This window comes from Pleuronectes platessa, chromosome 18, assembly GCF_947347685.1.
Source record: "Pleuronectes platessa chromosome 18, fPlePla1.1, whole genome shotgun sequence".
Taxonomy (NCBI): Eukaryota; Metazoa; Chordata; class Actinopteri; order Pleuronectiformes; family Pleuronectidae; genus Pleuronectes; species Pleuronectes platessa.
Window position 1 is genome coordinate 6,060,514 of NC_070643.1, and position 18,331 is coordinate 6,078,844.

At 41.4% G+C, this 18,331-nt stretch overlaps 2 protein-coding genes across 4 annotated transcripts in view; one reads left to right on the top strand and one right to left on the bottom strand.

Annotated features, from left to right (window-relative positions):
- Positions 1-127: 127 nt before the first annotated feature.
- adck5 (aarF domain containing kinase 5) lies at positions 128-7,277 on the bottom strand. Its single transcript, XM_053447401.1, has 15 exons — positions 7,160-7,277; positions 5,230-5,321; positions 5,007-5,156; positions 4,599-4,674; positions 3,985-4,185; positions 3,761-3,901; positions 3,461-3,574; positions 3,228-3,359; positions 3,057-3,140; positions 2,878-2,959; positions 2,364-2,442; positions 2,176-2,267; positions 1,767-2,019; positions 1,104-1,220; positions 128-1,015 (listed from the first exon to the last, which is right to left on the bottom strand). Exons 1-15 carry the CDS (start codon positions 7,181-7,183, stop codon positions 913-915), a joined length of 1,740 nt encoding a protein of 579 aa, XP_053303376.1. The 5' UTR covers positions 7,184-7,277; the 3' UTR covers positions 128-912.
- A 2,828-nt stretch (positions 7,278-10,105) lies between these two features.
- Positions 10,106-18,331, top strand: part of ctdp1 (CTD (carboxy-terminal domain, RNA polymerase II, polypeptide A) phosphatase, subunit 1) — a 66,084-nt gene continuing 57,858 nt past the window's right edge. For all 3 annotated transcript variants that reach the window (XR_008342303.1, XR_008342304.1, XM_053446997.1), the window contains exons 1-7: positions 10,106-10,620; positions 12,196-12,279; positions 13,431-13,524; positions 13,821-13,949; positions 14,679-14,829; positions 15,934-16,024; positions 16,324-16,490. Coding sequence is in view for 1 of the 3 variants with exons in the window: in XM_053446997.1 (XP_053302972.1) it covers positions 10,325-10,620; positions 12,196-12,279; positions 13,431-13,524; positions 13,821-13,949; positions 14,679-14,829; positions 15,934-16,024; positions 16,324-16,490 (1,012 nt within the window). In the remaining 2 variants the exon portion in view is untranslated. The remainder of the gene's footprint in view (positions 10,621-12,195; positions 12,280-13,430; positions 13,525-13,820; positions 13,950-14,678; positions 14,830-15,933; positions 16,025-16,323; positions 16,491-18,331) is intronic.

Here is an 18,331-nt window from a genome sequence, read left to right on the forward strand (position 1 = left end):
GTACGTTCTCTGAGTTTACTTCGAGATACATCAGCACTCATGGGTTCAGACCACACCCATCGATGATGAGTCACACTCACTTAAGCTGCTTGCAGGCATGCACCAGTCTCTGGAAGGGGGGGGGGGGGGGGGGGGGGGGGTTATGACACTTCAATCAAGCTACAGACACAGAAAAGCGAAGTCATACATGTAGAAGACACATACAAAGTGTCTCGGTGCTGTAAACAAAATCACATGATCTCAGCAGCGGAATAAATACGTCACTTCCTGTCTCTGCCTGCTTCACTCGGCTGTTCCACCTCTTGCCTGAATCACGCTAAAGGTGTTGTTGCTGTTGTGAAGGCGTCTGCAGAAAACCTCCCGCTGGGTTGTGAATGTGTGAAAAGCAAACTCCAAACAATCGAGGCTGTTATTTAGAAAACCTGCACAGTATAGTAAAAGTTGCTTACATTATATCTTTAACCTTTTTTAAATCAAAGTATCTTACTCCAATGGGAATAAGTATACACTGTCATAACTTAAGGGATACTGTTTGATTTGTTGCATAGCCAGAATGATGCAGCTGCTAAAAAACAACATGAAATGCACTTAAAAGATGTTTGACATTTTAATTTAATGTAACTATGATTACGCTCTAAACAAGCTGAATATTAAAACTTAAATTCTTTAACTTAAAAATCATTAAAATAGGCGTTTTCAAAATATGGAACTCTGGAGAGAGGTTTGAGACTTCACTGTCACGCTGAAGTTCAATATGTCCCTGCCTGTTGTGAAGACATCAGGTCCAAATGCTATTTGTTGTGAGGAACACTCAGAGCTGCCAGTGAGAAAAGGCTCCTTGTTGGATTGCATTAAGTTGTGCTTGGAAAACGGTCCTTGTCCTTGGTTGCCTCAAAGTGGCGTAGCCGTGCACTACCTCAGGTATTCATACATGTCGGCGTCCAGAGATAGAAGACCAAAGTATGACAGCACGCTCAGGAGCGAGCGCGTCACACTCATCATCGCCATCTCTGACCTGTACAGGAGTCGTATCATTAATTCCTGAGGATCAGTCACAAAAATATAAATATCTACTGCAATTGTAAATGAAACTGAGCTCTTACCTCAACGCCAGCTCAAACCTGAGGCTCTCCCACGTTGTCCTGACCCAGCGGAACACCCAGAGCCGGGGCAGGATCCCTGCCTTCTCTGCCTGGATCTTCCCCCAGCCTCGGACCGCACTGAAACAACGTTACGTGTATGAGGCAACATTCTTAAGGCAAAAGGGTCAGATGAGATTTATTTGCTATCACTAAAAATGTACATAATTATATGAATGGTAATTACATATTGTATTCTGTTCCTTAACTGTGAACAGAATGTATACAAAATGTACTGACGGATGATGCCTAGAATTGTCCCATACTTGGTGTTAGGGAATTGCAATACTTGGGACACTTGTAGACACTTAACATTATAGCAAAATGCCTAGAAATGTCCCGACCAATCAGAATAAGCCGGACACTATTGGGCACTTATCATTGAGGCAAAATACCTAGAAATGTCCCACACTTGCGGTTAGGGAAATACAATACGTCGGATTCTTGTTGGCACTTTACATTATAGCAAAATGCCTAGAAATGTCCCACACTTGTGGTTAGGGATGTATAACGTGGGACACTTGTAGTCACTTAACATTATAGCAAAAATGCCTAGAAATCTCCCGACCAATTAGAATGACCGGACACTTGTAGGCACTTTCTTGCTTAAATAGTTCCATGTGATACCTCTTTGCCATGACACAGTAGCGGTCCACTGGCGCTCCCAGCGTGATGTTGATGCTTCTCACTGTGTTGATGTTCCTGAACACCAGCAGCATGGGCCTGGGCATCGACTTCAGCACCTGCATGATGCTCCCGAAGCGGTGCACGGCCATGTCGCGCATGTAGGTCGTCTCCTCGCGGCTCAGGATGTTGGACAGTCCGAACTCCCGCATGTTGATGGGTCGCTGCAGCAGCATCTCACAGAAGAGGAGGTACTCTGCAGAGCAAACGAATGGAGGGAACAAATCACTGAATCTAAGGAGACTGCCACACAAATATTCGACATTAAGCAAATTCCCTGATACTGGACTTTAGCACTCAGATAAATTTACATGCAACATCTAATGGGATACATGACTCTAAGTTTCCTCACCTTTGACCCCAAGTGCATTTGAGTACTTCGCCATTGCCGCCTCATCTCGCAGGACAACGGATCTCCACAGTTTACAAAGGGCCACTCTATCACTGGGGTCAAAGGTCAGAGTTAGACCAGCAAACATGTATATGTATGTATATAAATATGTATATATATATTTTTTAACTGAATTATCCAACTCTTACTGTTGACTGAGGTATTCATACAGTCCGTGGTCCAACAGCACCAACTCTGCCTTGTTATCGGGCCCTCGTCTCACTAGAACTGCCGATACAGACAAGAAAACAGTATGATGATTAAAGCAAGGTAGAAACACATTTTTTATTAAAAAAAATTCTATTAAAAAAATACATATATCAAATCACATATATGGTTTATTTCAATATTTTGGATATAGGCATAACTTCTACTGCAGTTTCTGATACATCCTCGATATATATGGTTTCCTGGTCAATATTTATTGGCCAATATTTATTTTTTTAACATACAAGAACAACATTCACATAAATCGTAAAAAAATCTGTTGTTTGATTCTGTTTTCAGATAAGTCTACTTGTGAGTGCCCCCTGGTGGAGACTCGTGATATTTAGTAGTAATAATCAATTATCTTTTTTAAGTTCTTACACAGAAACTGTTATTTACCAAAAAAAGAAAACATAAGCAGAATTTGACAGTGGGAAGCTAAAGTGATGTACCCACCATTTCCAGGGTGAGGGTCAGCGTGGATGAAACCAGTGTAGAATATTTGCTCAGCAAACGTTCGAATCAGTTTATCTGCGGTCTGAAAGATATTCAATTATAAAATATTTCAGCCAGTGACTCTGTGATGATACTTGTCTCTTTAATATCATCCTTTTGTCCAGAGACCATAAACTCACATCTTTCAAACTCAACCCTTGTCTCTTAATATCTTCCACGTTGTTAACTTTGCAACCGTTGCAAAACTCTGCCGTCAGCACCCTCTTCGAATCAGAGACAGAAAGACAAATGTTGAAAAGAAGCATCACAGAATCATCCAGTTGTTTCAGAACCATAACTTGAGACCTCACCTTACTAGTTTGCTCCCAGAAGACTTTGGGCACAACGACAAATTTGAAGTGGGTCAGCTCTTTCGCACACCTCTCGGAGTTCCTGGCCTCGTTCTCAAAGTCCAGCTCTTGGGCCAGTGTGCCCTTCAAGTCCTGTGAGAATTTAGAATTACATCGAAGATATCAATAAAAGGCCAAACATGGTTCTTCTAGTATTATGCAGTGTAAAAACAAATAAATAAATGCATCCTGACCTTAAGAACCCAGCGGAACCCAAACGTGGGGTGCATGAATTGAATAATATCCAGCAGGATCTCCAGCGCTCTGATGTCACCATCAAATCGGTCCCTGAGGTCAATGTATTGCACCTGTGGAGGAGCACAATTTTAATTTAATTAGATTTGGAAGGATAATGCAGCACATCTTTCACTGACCCCCCAAAAAGTTTGAATGAATCATGACTACAACCTCTTTATCTACGTCTGTATAGAGAATGAAAAATCCGGTTATCGTGAAGTGGCCTGATTTAAAAAAGATGAGGAAGCAGGTCTGACCTTCACAGCGACCGGAGTCCCATCAAACAGTTCTGCTTTATGAACCTGTGCCAAGCTGGCAGCAGCTATAGGTTCAGGGTCAAACGTTTTAAACAGCTGCTCTGGGGCTTTGTTGAAGTCTTCTTGGAAGAGAGCGTCGACCTGTAACAGACACAATTCTGAGAAACTGCACGTCGTCCTTGTCCACTTGAACTGTGAGCCTTTGTTTGTGGTGCTGCTCTCACCTCTTTGTACCTCCTGTTCAAGGCCTTGTCTTCCAGTATTTGCAGGGTGCGGATGTACTCGGGGGGCAGGAGGTGGTTGAAGGAACACAGACCTTGGCCGAGCTTGATGTATATTCCTCCGTTCCGGACGGCGCCTTCTACCATGTTGTCTGCCGCCCTCTGGTGGCAGGCAGACATCTCGGCCAAGTAAGATGGGCTGCTCTAGCAGGGGAGGACAGACAGAAGACTTCATTGTCCAGCAGTGGCAGAAAATTAAAAGCAACAACAAGTCATTGACTCACCAATTCATGATGAAACCATTTTTTTGCTTTCTTTTGTGTTATGTAATATACACTCAATTGATGTAGTAGGTAACTAATATGATGTGTGACCAAAATTCTTTTGGTGTCAATTTGAAAATTGCTAGATATTGTCCATGTTTTGATAATTGTCTTTTATTTGGCTTCATAAGTGACTTAAATATCAAATATTATTATCAAAATTTCAATACACGTAAGGTGCCTAACAGTAAAGAGAGTCCTCATTTACTGATCGGCAGTTGCATACGGACATTTTAACACCACGGCCAAACTAACCAAACGCACCGTGACCGTATCTCATTCCATGGAACTTACCTCGTCCAGGCCACGCAGAGCTACATTGGAGGTCCACCAGTAATCCACAGAGATAAGCAGTCCCACAGAAAGAGATCTGGAGAAACACACACACAAAAGAAGCACAGGGGGAGGTTTGGATTTGACTTGTTACATGACGTGAACAGACTGCCTCAGTGGATATAAGCTGTCTGGCAGTTTGGCAACATTTGAAGCAAGCGGTGCACATACAACAATAACAATTTACATTTTTCTACAGTGAATCCTGTCGGTATCATTGGAGAATCTCCTGCAGAGTTCTCACATCAGCTCATTAGGACAAAACTGGCCCCCAGTCAAAACTCTCAGTCTGGAGCCCCATTGTATAGATGCTAAGTAGGCCGTACTTATAGTCCTGTGTTATATATATAGTAAAGAAAAACGACAAACCTGCAGAAGCGACCAAGTCCTTCAATCACAATCCTCATCTTCCTCCTCTCTCTGGGCTCGGACAGAGCATACTGGACTCCCAGCGCCACAGGTACGCCCACAGAGACCCCAACAAGTGTCTTCCATAGCAACCCTCTGCGCTTACCTTCCCTAAAAGGGACAAAACCATCACATTTAATCAAGACGGCAACATAATCATGGATGGAAGTTGGCGGATTGGTACCTGTGGGAACTGAAGAATCTGGTTGCTTGGAGCGATGAGCCTGGATGTGAGTATCGTCGGAGCAGAGCCGTGTGATGCCGACACAACTTGAACTGGAAAGAACATAAGCACTGCATGAGAACCAACTTTAAAAAGCCTGTGGGCATCAGGAGCTGTTGCATTAAAAGTCCTTGGTGGAGCTAGAAAGATTTTGATCATGATCAATAAAATAAAGGCCTTTGTGTCCCCAGAGCTTCCCTACAACTTTGAATATTATTTTAATCACTAAAATGTATTTGGATCTACAATCCTAAATCAATGTATTACTGATCCATTTATCTTTTGCACATATTTGATTCTTCCCTGATCGTACAACGTCCTTCCACCAAGTTTTGTGGTAATCCGTCCCGTAGCTTTTGTGTAAACTGACAAACAAACAGCCAGGGGTGATAAAGTTGAATCATATTTGTATTAATAGGAAAGCATGCAAGCTGTGCTATAATGAGCAAGCTGCAATAAAACCCTTTACAATAGCTGCACTTTGTGTTAGTTACAATAGCTGTTGATTGAATAACTGATGACTGCCTGAAGAGCCAGCTTCCTGAAACCTACGAGCCAGACTGTCACTGATAGTTCTGACTGAGGAGCCCGAGGTCCCCCTAGGTCCAACCAATACTATCAAATATGAGTGTGTGTGGTCCAGGTATAACACATACTGTGGGGACCTACATCTGTGTACATAGTTACATCAAGAAGACTTGGGGACAAAAAGCAAGTCACCATATGTAAATCAATATATTTTTAGGTGAAGATACGTTTTCAGGTTTGGTTTCCATTAAAGTTTCGGTTGGAGTTTAGGTTTATGATCTGGTTGGGCAAGAAGTAAGTAACTATGGTTGAGGTCTGCGGGAAATCAATGTAAGTCCACATAAGTAAATGTAATCTTCTCTGAAGTGGAGACACGACTTGGTGTATGTGTGTGTGTGTCTGTTTTGTGTTGTATTCGGTGTGTGTGGTGTTTGTGTGTGAGAGAAGAGGATGAGTCAAGATCAAGGCCAACATGTCCAGCCGGGATACCACTTTGTTGTTGTTGTTGTTGTTGCCCGTCAGCATCTGAGGGACAAAATGTCTCCCCAGTTGACAAATTGATGCACAGATAGCAGATGTCAGGGACCTGAGCGCTGACACATCAAACACAGACTGTCCCTAAAACACCCCGAGCACAACCATCAGAGCACAGACGGACGGGAGGGGCTGTGCACTGGTCACTGTATGACTGATGAACAGTTAAAGGTTCAGTGTGTAGAATTTAATGACATCTAGTGTTAAAGTTCCAGGTTGCCCCTCACCTCGCCGTCCCTTCCCAAACATGAAAGAGAACCTGTGGTAGCCTTCAGTTGCCATAAAAACTCAAATAGGTGTTTAGTTTGTCCAGTTCGGACAACTGGGAATAACATGGCGGCCTCCGTAGAGAGGACCAGCTCCTGATTTAAATATAAAGTATTTAAATACAAAGGGCCCATTTAAAGTCAAAGAAAACAACAATTCGTACAATTTAGATGAAACACACGACTGAAAACCACACGAAAATAATGTTATATTCAATTTCTGCCAATAAATCCCTTTGACCTAAAACTTAAACACTGGAGCTTTAAGTTGTATTTACAGACACGTGTCAGGGTCAGCTCTGAGCCACAGCTGCTGACTGTGATGGGAAATATGACACGTAGCGTTAAAAGTCAAAACAACTTAACTCATGTGTGATGTTTTTTCATAAAAAAAAACACCTTTAGCTCCTCAGCAGCCGCCTTTTACTATGTGCTGCTAACATGACCGGCTAGCGGTGCTAAGCTAAAAGCAGTTGGCTCTGGGTCAACTAGCTGACATTAGGTTATGCTACAGTCAAATCCAGTTTCAAAACGAGTTAGAGATATGGTTGTTATATAGTCACCACTCTGGAAGCCTCCGCTGTCATGTCGCCGAGTCAATAACCGAACCTCCTCTCGCTCAGCGGTGAAGGTCCAGCGCTGCAGGAAGTAGCGCCGCCTCCTCCTGCTAGCATGTCCGCTATTGGCTAGCCGAAGAGTAGCAGGCAAAGATAGAGCAAGTGTGGGACTTCCGTGTTCGCTGGAAACCTTGTTTATGGTTTTTTTGACAACTTTATCCTTGTACATATGTTTATTTATCTGCCAATACACTTCCGACAGATATAAATCCTGGAGTGTGCCGTTATAATAATTGATAATACTGATAATAATAACTGTATTTCTGGAGCATTTATCAAAATCGAAGTTCTAAAGTGCTTAACAAGGGCAACAAAAACAAAACAGACAGGTCATGAAATCATGAGCACAATAAAAAAGGAATCAGACTTTTTAAATGCAATATTCATTTATAAGAAATCCAAAATCTAATTGTCAATTAAATGATTTAAGATTCAGTAAAATAGTATTACAATTCAGGTAAAATCAGGAAAAACTCTCCCATTAAAGTATATTTTAACAAGGCATTGAAAAGAGATCAATGACTCAGCTGACCTAATTTTCATCAGGCAGATCGTTCCAGAGTTTCGGTGCCCTCACAGCAAACCCTCTGTGCCCTTGTGTTGTTTAATCTGGTATTTGGAACAACCAGAAGACCTTTGCCCGAGGATTTATATGTATGTGACGACTTGTACAACACTAAAAGGTCTGATATGTAGCTGGGAGAAAGGCTAAATAGAGCTTTAAAAGTAATCAGTAAAATCTTAAAATCAATTCTAAAACATGGGTGCCAAAAGTGAAGCATTAGAAGCTGATTGTAAAATTGTGTTAGTTGATTTTTAGGAAGTGTACCAACATTTCGCAGACTTCCGGTGTTGTTTTCCGACGGGAGATGGTGTTCATGTGATTTTTCAGTCAGAAGCCCTTTTTTAGGATTAGGCTGTTCCAACAACAAGTGAATTAATGGAGTCCAGAATAAGATCAAGAATATTACAGTTTTGTATGATAATACCGGGTTTAATTGATCAATTTCAAATAGCAAAAGTTTGTCTGCTGAACTAGTAAGTAATAGCAAGCCTACCATGGGGTTACTCAAGGGCTTATGAGATTAGCTGATGTCCTCACATCACAGCACTCTGGTATGCATTATAACAGAGGTAGGTCATGTGAGCTTGCTTCATTTCAATTTAGTGACAGGAAGTCAGTGGGCAGGACATGATCATAGGGACTTCTGGGAAAGTGGGTGTACATGCAGACTGAGCAGAACTGTATCTTGTCTTACTCTCTGGAGGAAGCTCCTAAAACAATATCAACATGATATATCATTGATCGCATGGAGTGGTTTAAGGCATGCCCTCGTACTATTAATTTATTTAGTTGTTATTCAATGTACCGTGCCCCCAGTAACACTTTAACTTCAATGCATCAAATTTATTTATCATTGATAGTATCCATTTAGGATAAAAAATGCATGAATAAATAACTGACCTTGAGATTCAATAAAGGTAAACTTGCTACACTGGTACCGTCAGTTCACTGAAACGTGGAGGGCCATTTGAAAACAAAGATAAGCCCATGGCAACAGCCTAACTGGGAATAGGATGCATGCATAGAGTGTATCACATAGCTACATGAGGCACTGGTGTAGTATTATTTCCATGTTACATCATCTTACATCAGGTAAGTCTCTGGGATCCAGCCCTTGTGGAAAGTTGTAGGATGTGGAAAAAAACAAGTAAACAAGTAACGTACAGCTTGATGGTTCAGCAGTCATATTTTCTAGGAATTGTTATGTAATATCCACACTGTGACGTGGTGTTACAAATCTAAAAGCATGTTTAACATGTGCCTGTTGGTCAAGTGCTGTCAGTGCAGAGCGTTAAAGGCCCGGTCCAACCACAGCAGATCAGCAATGCACAACAAAACGGGAACGTGGGAAAAACTTCAAAATAAAGGTTATACAATCCAATCGCAGACATGCAAAGAAACTAACGGCTTTGCAGATGGTCTACATTAATCAATTAAATTTATTTGTACAGCGAAGAATCCTAACATATACGATCTCAAGGCACTTAACATATTAAGGTCTGGAGTCTAGACCTTACAAGATTATAGAGAAACCCAACAGCTCCCACAAACTTTTTGTCGACTGGCGAGAGAATAAACTCCCTTTTGACAGGAAGAAAACACGAAGAAAGATAGACTAACGGTTGTATATCCATCATATTTAAGCTTGATCACACTGGTTCTTATAATGAAAATAATGATAATAGTCTATAGATGTAATTATGCAAAACATATACAAACATATAAAACAAGGACTCACAATGATCAATTTAGTAATAATGGGATATCATGCAGTGAAAGTATATGTTTTACACCTACATCCTTTTGTGCTGTCTATGTGCCTGTGTACTTTTGTCTGTAAGTCATATAGTCTGTCATTGTACCATCCCACCATTTGTTTTTTTTACCCATTTCTAAATACTAGCTGCAAGTTTGTTGTCTATTTGTTTGTTTATTTGTTTTCTGTTTGTCTAACTGCCAGTGATCGCAGGTGAAAAATTGTCTGAAATGTAAAATCGTACACTTGCACACTGTCACTTAAAGTGAGAGTTCTCCCAAAAATGAAAATGTACTAATATCTACTCACACCATACTGGTGACCACTTCTTCAAACGTACAACAGAATAAATCAGTCAGCATAGTGGTGAGTAGATAATGAGGGCATTTTCATTTTACGGTTAACTATCCCCTTAAACAAATCCAACTCTCAAACCCTTTCAATATGTTTTATTATTATCCTTATTATTCTTATTATTTTGAAAAAGAAGACTCTGTTTTGACATACAGGCGGAAGCGCAGGGTTGACGCTCCAGCTTGCCTCACGCTAGACCGGAAGCTGTGGTGACCTGTGTCACTGCAGTGTTGCGCTTTCATGTTTACGGGCGGGAAGAGCGAACGAAGCTGAGAGTGGGAGCTGCTGCGAGGAAGCACTTGTTTTAACTCTTAGCGTGAAGGCTGCTCTGCGCATTTTAATGATTCTCGGAGGACCGGGGCATCTGGCGGATACGTTCTAAGTGGTCGCTGAAAACAAACTACAGGGATTGTTGTCGCTGGAGAGGTCGGGGCAGATGGAGGACCCTCCTGCAGGTTCTGGCGGCGGTGGCAACAGTGCGGTGGCGGAGGGCCCCGTGGTGCAGGTGGCGGACATCTGCTGGCCGAGCGCGGCTCTCCCGCTGCGGCTGCTGGAGTGGAAGGTCAAACCCGGGGCTCACATCAACGTGGACTCCGTGCTGGCTCTGTGCGCCCCCATAGCCCCGGAGAGGGCGACGGAGGCAGCCCGGCTGCCGGAGAAGAAGGTGAAATCGGACCGTGCCGGAGTAGTGAGGGAGCTGTGCTGTCAACTTGGGCAAGTCATCCCCCCCGGGTGAGTCCCTCCTCTGGCTCCCGCCACATGCTAGCCGACCTGCCCCCTCACTTGGAACAACGTGTGTTTGTTATCGCTGCTACTCACTACACCCGCGGTTAGCTAGCTAGCACGCTAACACCGTGCTATGTTAACGCTAGCATGTTTGCTAGCTCCTCTCAACACACGCAGCAGTTGCTCGTAGCGTCAAGTGAGTCACAAGTAAACAAGCTCACCAGCGGCGTGGCCTTTCACAATGAAACCGTGGACTTATGGATACTGTGGTGCTGGACTTTTCAGTTGTTGCAGCCACAGTGAAAATCCAGCGAATCGTTAGCAGAGTTATAATAATCGCGTAATGAGCTGTGTCTCTGATGTATTTTGAACGAGTCTAATGGATAAACATTTGCAGGCTTTTATTTTGAAGAGCACAACCACGTGCATTTCTGTCTCGTTTTGTTTGTCTTGACGCAGCCATCCCTCGCGTGCAAGATCCGTGTACTGTTTGTTGACAGGTGGACTACTGGAGGAGGCTGCTCTCATTTAGATGTGATATGATTTTGTTTTTTTCTTATAATAACGACATATATAATATTAGTGCAGCAGCATATGAGCAAATTGAATCCTCCAGCTAAATATCTTATTTACGTGTCTTGCTGCTATTTGCCCGAAAAAAAGTCCATTTAGTTTTGTGGAGAATCCTAAAATAACAGAAATGTTTCCACACCTCTATCAGCGAACATCTGCAGCCACCATTTATTTACTGTCCCACCTGTAAAGTTGTATGGCTCCTGTTACCTTCCGGGGTTCCTTGAGAAATCCTTCTTCTGCCTTTTAAAATCCCCGCTGCATGTTGTGACACCCCGCAGTCTTTAATATAGTCAAATTGGACCATGTGTCAAAAGTGGTTGCAAAACAAAAATCATCTTTGGCTGCAAGAACATTAGGAGATGAGGTAAAGTTTGCATCAGGGATTCAATTACAAGTAATTGATTCCCTGTAGCATTCTAGGTCAACTAGAATGCAACCTACTCGAAGTCTTCCAATTCTATATAGTTAGTTTGCATCAGTAGTGGCAACATTTTTGTTCTAGTAACAAATCAAATGTGTGAGTTCTGCCGTCCAGTGATTTAATCACAAATGTTTAGTTGACTGAACTGGTTCTCTCAATTTATAAGTAGATCTGGAACTAACTAATGATTGTATTGACTATTCATCAATAGATCTATTGCTAGATAGTTGTGTAGTGTGTAAACAGTCAAAAGGTAATTAAACTGAAAGCTCATCTTAATTCCATACTCTAAGGTTACATGATCAGTTCATAGTGGATAAGCTTAGAGAAGCACATTTATGTATTTTTAACGGTTTTTCGATTGATTCATAGATTATTTTGCTAATAATTCTACTGTTTGCCAGTAAAAAGACACGTTTATAGGATGTAACAGTCAATAAACTACATTTACACTCATACCTGTGATGCCACAAATCAAATGGGTCATTAAACATGTCGTGAATCGTGTCAAAAGTTGGAGATAATCCACTAATAATTAAATAACAGTCAATGTTTTGTCTCATGTTTCTTTTCTTTTTTCTCAGGGGTGTCATTGTCAGAATAGAAGTATGCAGCCACCCGATAGTGATGAAGGGTTTATGTGCTGAATGTGGCCAGGATCTGACACAGTAAGGAAATACACACACAGACACTTTTCTTATACTTTTATATGGAAACAAAAAAAGTTTAGTTTTTCTTTTGCATTCGAGGGAAGTGAGTGTTTGACGCAGCCCCATTCAGACATGCACTGAACTCTGGATTATTTCCTGACACTCACAGAAGGGGCTGTATGCAAGAAAGTAAATGTCCGAGTGAGAGGCTGTAGACTTTCTCTGGAGTGTCACCTGCCAGCCCCCAGTAAAGACTCCGTAGAATATCAGAGTGAGCTTACCTGAGAATGCAGCAGAAACTTCTCCAGAGGATAAACCACGATCAAATCAAAATCTGTGGCATGCATGTAGAACATGCAGGCTAAGATGTCAGGAGAGATTGCTACTTAATGTCCTGCCTCTGCCTGCTGCACCACCCCTCACCTGAATGCTCTGGAGATTTCTGTGTGGTTGTTGTTGTTCAAGTGTGAAGGACAAACTCCAGAGAAGGTCTGGACCCCATTGTGCGGATATTCTCCAGAGTTCATGTCTAAAAACGTCTTTTTTCTCACACAATGACCTTTACTTTGCATTGATCTGATCACAAAACATCCTTATACTAAAATAATTTGAGAGGTTAATGATATCACCAGCTCACATGACAACTTCCAATATCATTCAGTGAGACAAAGGAGGAGAATGTGGTTGAAAAACTGACAAACTGTAAAATGTGTGTGGTAGATTCTCTTTCTAGATTCTATTTATTTCCATCAGGTGGCACCAGAGATCATGTATAGAGAGCTGAGTGTAGCTGAAGTCATGAATTAAGTGTTCACACTTTAAACACACCCTCGTTGAAAATTTGATCAAGAGGTCAAATATACAGCCGGTGGTACTTTATCTCTTAACACCTCAGAATTTAGATTGCATGCACATAGTTTGATGTGGAATACTCTACCTGTTGATTATTGTATCTAGCGATTGACAAACAGTGTGAGTTTCAAGTAGCTGAATGCTGGTCTTCAGGAAAACGCTTGCTAGAGCAGAGTCTGACTAATTCAAAAACATTACCTGTTTATGAACACTGCTTTTCTTCTCCGCTGCAACATGTTCAGGGACCTGAGAGATGCAAAAACCATAAAATGCACAACTCCCACACTTCTTCTTTTCTTTCTTTTCTTCTCATTCAGGTTGCAGGGCACGAATGGGAACCAACAAACTCCCATCTCCACAGCAACAGTATCCATGGTGCACAGTGTCCCCGAGCTGATGGTCAGTGCAGAGGTGAGTCATGATGCTTATACCTGGAAGACGGAGAGCAGTCAAACTGAACTTCAGACTCTTTCCATTGTAAGATCTGTGTGTGTGGGAGACAAATCTGTCTACCAAAAGAAAGTTCCACTTTCAGTTCAATACAAACTTTATTCATACATATAAAGGCAATCATGTGCCATAGCGTGCCACCCAGGACATCTTAAATTTGCTGTTAGTTGCAAAAACAATACAGAGGCCGTGAAAACACAGAGGTGGTAACTGGGATTGTCTAATATTCTGTACATTGTCCTCATTCATTGCACCAGCAAGCAGAGCAGCTGGGCAGAGAAGACCAGCAAAGACTCCACCGGAGCAAAAAGCTGGTTCTGATGGTGGATCTGGACCAGACCCTGATCCACACCACTGAACAGCACTGCCAGCGCATGTCCAATAAGGTATTTAGTCCTCTTATCAACATCCTATAATCTCATGGCCATGGTCGAGAGGTCACCCCTGTTAATCTTTATACTCTGCCACTTTCAGTTTCTTTCTGCTTTACCCGAATCTATATTTTATTGTTTATTTGACCATTAAGTATGTAACAAACCTGGAGTTTATTGAGAAGAGTAAGGTATGTTTACTTGGCGATAAATGGTGACTTTTTATTTGTAAGAGGTAGAATGCATTAATTATTCTTAAAAAAGCTGTGTCTTAATTCAGGGGCTGCATCCCTCGGAGAACGCATTATAGCCGTCCCACGAACGAGGCTTCATGGGCCTTTGATGTAACCAGTCTTCAAATGCAACCTCAGAAGGATGCAGCCCCTAAAGTCCCAGCCAGTCTCTCCTTCATTCTGCTGTTATGTCAGTGTTTTATCCTGAGGCTTTTTAATTGGTGTGTTCTGTGCTTGTTATGGTGCTTTCCCCGATTACATGCTTATGTCCTGTGTGATGTGGGTGGATTCAGAGTGACTCTTCTGAGTGATGTCAAACAGTCTTTAATGGAACTGCAGAGTCTCAACTCATGTTTTCTTGTGCCCATTTTTTCTTTATTTTCCTCAACCTTTCACCATTTTTTACCTGAAGTTGTTTTTCAGAATCCCTATTTAAGAAAAAAGTCAGGTTTTCAAATCTGTGTCTCTGTGCTCGAGTGGGGCCTAGTTAAGGTTTGATTATTTTCTTCAGGGCATTTACCACTTCCAGCTTGGGCGAGGAGAGCCCATGCTCCACACACGACTACGGCCACACTGCATCGATTTCCTGGCGAAAATTGCCAAACTCTACGAGTTGCACGTCTTCACATTCGGGAGCCGCCTTTATGCACACACCATTGCAGGTAATGGTCTCATTGCTTTTCACTTTATTTCCCTAGACTGATACATTGATCAACAGAGATTTATTTGTATCAAAAACAGGGGAGGAACTTAAGATTTAGGTTGTGACTTTAAACCTCTACTTGTACTGACCATTTATGCCCTCTAGAGGGGAGTGTCTGCTCATTACAGTTGATGCTTCGCCTCTGTGATCAGTTACAAGCCATAGCGGTGCTAAATATTAAAGCATACCGAGCATGTTCCTTTTTGAATAATCGTTTTTATTTGTTCACTTCCCAAATGCCTATTATTTGCCTTATCAGTATGTAGTTAGTTTCAGTAGCATGTAGCTGCCAGCTGATGAGTGTTGGTCTCCTCCTAAATGAAAATTCAGTTTGTGACTGAAGGCCGAATAATGCTGAAGTGTGTAAATATCCTCTGTCTTGGTATTCAGGCTACAATATTTCATCATACTGTATATAATCGAGGCTGCGCCTGTCCAGAGCTATTCTGCCTCTACTGTATTTGATGAATGTTTAATGCATTTTGAATTGGATTTTACTACGAGCCCCGATGCAGAGAGGTCGGTATGTTTCAGACCAGCACTCCAGCAAATGACAGCTTCTCTATAGGTTATAGAATTCTCGCTCAGACCGCCCTGTTGAGCCGTGGTAGATTTCAATTTCCATTCAAGGTTTAATCAGAGAGTGTGTATTTCTTTTCAGACAGACTTAGTGTGTCCTGAGCAGCTCATTAAATCAAGATTTGAAAGGCATTGTAGGTGCACATTTTTGAGAAAATATATTAACATAAAAATACATTGGCTTGGTTTAGGGATTCTTGTGGATCAGATTCAGGATCGTGTTAATTTACTGAGTCAGCATCATTGTGATCAAGATTTCACTTTAAAATCAAGAACTGTAACTTACAACAGTTTTAGTGGTATAAGTTATCTTTTATAAGTGCAGGTGTGACAATTTCATTTATACAGGGAGAAATATACAAAGTATTCATGTATGTTTTCAATGCATGTAAATTACAAATCTTGGACTGCAGCTGAACTGACATTCAAATATGCACATTAAGCAGTATTCATATATTTATTCTTTATTTTTCCTTTTTTTTAGGCTTTCTGGACCCTAAAAAGAATTTTTTCTCTCATCGGATCCTTTCTAGAGACGAATGCATCGATCCCTTCTCCAAGACGGGGAATCTTAGGTGAGAATGTTCTGCTGCTAAACATGACAACTAGATCAATTGCTTGTAGTGTAGAATGCAGTGACCCTGCATCTGTCCACTCTCTAGACATGATTTGACTTTGTTTTGCTTACATGTAAAAACTAAACCTGGAAGATTGACGGAAAATTTGGAGTGCCTCTTTCATTCAAAACAGCGCTGCCACTAAAACAACACTACAGCCAAAGAGAGACAAATAATGGCTTGTCTGAGTTTGGAAAACTGTCAAAAAACTCAGCACTTTCATACAGCGCCTGCCTTATGCATTTCTTTCCTGACAGGAACCTTTTCCCATGTGGGGATTCGATGGTGAGCATAATCGATGACCGTGAGGACGTGTGGAAGTTTGCACCAAACCTCATCACTGTGAAGAAATACATCTACTTCCAAGGCACAGGGGATATCAATGCTCCCCCCGGATCACGGGAATCTCAGATGGCCAGGAAAGGTAACGGACTCGCACATCTTTGACAGCTCCATGCATTTGTAGAAAAACCCTGTAAGCTTATCACAGTTTATGCAATGCAGAGGGTCAAATGTGCAACAACCGATGTGCTGTCCACCGATTAATTTCCAGTACCATGCATATTCCCCAGTAAAATTAACAAGCAAGTCAGTCCAGTAAAGGCATTGGTATTCAGCTGCTTTTAAAATATCATAGCATTAAAACTTAACTTCTCTTAGTACATCATATTCTTTGAAATTGAGCCACAGAGCTGACGGTTCTGCATCTCACTGACAACCAGCTCTGACATCAGATGAACTGCAGTAGCATAAACCTGGACCAAACCTGCCTCATTAAAAAAAATACTTGAACACATACCTTATGGATGACACTGGATTTAAGATTTCTTCTGCTTATTTGATTATGTATAATATATATCATATGTTACGCTATTTATGTATAATAAGTGCACTACCGGTTCTCACTTTTCTCAGGACGCATGTTAATACCAGGTCTGAACTTGGCCTCTGTAAGCTTCCTTTTTCATAACATTTTATTTCCTAGAAAAATCCCCTAGGCAAGATAGCCATCAGCACTGCATCCATGTCCATTCAGTCCCCTAAATACACATTACGAGCATACACACCTCTGTAAACAATATGCATCAGCGTGAATCAAAGGCATGTGTCACAGGACAAAGATAGAACATCTTAAGAGGTTCCAATACTTTCACCTCTCTATCTCCCTCTGCGCCTTGAAGGTCTCTCACAAAGAGAATCCCCTGGGCAACAGTGTTACTCACTTCCTTATCAAAGCAGGAGACATGCTGCTTGGAGCCGGCATGTTTATCTCCTTGGGGGCTGTTGTAGAAACCCCCTCCTCATCTACATCCACTCTTTCAGGTTGTCACATTAATTTGCTGATAACTCCATGTTACAACAGCAGCCAGGCTCAGCAATGGCTCTTACAATGTTGATAAATTCAAAGGGTAAAACACAAACTTCCCCTGTGGTTGAAGTATGTGTGGAGCCCTATATTATATGTATAATCACAAATCATAAACCAGAGAGACAGCTTAACTGATTTGAATGCTGCATATCAGACAGATTTTTATACCAATAAATATATAAACTCTTCATAAGGCATTTTCCCCAAGGCATTGCAGCTTTGCAAGTCAAATATTTATTTATCTACACATGTTCTATAAATCTCAATCGGATGACAAACGTACCCTAATTCACATAAAGGGCTTTATTAAATCAACAAAGCTCTTGGTGTCAGCTGGTGAATTTTGTATTACTACTATTTTTATTTTATTTTTTTTGTGACAACTACATTGTAAAATTAAGTTGTTTTGTCTATAGCACCTGGGGCTTTAAATATGATGAGTGTTCAGTATGCACTTATCTCATAAAGTAACTCATAACCATAAAACATGGTGTATTAATTTGTAGAGGTGAAAAAACCCTGCAGAGATGAATGGTCATTCCGTGTGCATTGATTATTGCAAGCGATCCCTGTCAAAGAATTGATTAGTGCAGCTTTAAAGGTCCAGAGTGTAAAGTCGTTTTAAGACAAAATGTGAATAATTGGCTATTGAGTTTAACCAGAGTTGTCTTTCACACATGCACAACACAGCAGGAGGTTATTTAACTCCACCCATCACAACGTTGGTGGTCAGTCATCATTGATGGACCAGCTCACCCATAATAGCGAACTTGACAGAGGCAGGACCTTTCCTGTGACTGGGTGGGGAGAGCAGCAGAATACTGCCAATTTGCTTTTCAAGATTTTGACCCTTGTTTGATATACTTGGCAATTTTCTTTTAATTTAATTGAAATAT

Bases quoted from the DNA above. Each gene is read 5' to 3' on its own strand.
- adck5 (XM_053447401.1), bottom strand. From the start codon at position 7,183: ATGACAGCGGAGGCTTCCAGAGTG. The intron at 4,675-5,006 runs GTTTGTCGTTTT...GTGTTTCTCCAG, and splicing joins GGACTTGGTCGCTTCTGCAG to ATCTCTTTCTGTGGGACTGC. The intron at 1,016-1,103 runs GTAAGAGCTCAG...ACTCCTGTACAG, and splicing joins AGGTTTGAGCTGGCGTTGAG to GTCAGAGATGGCGATGATGA.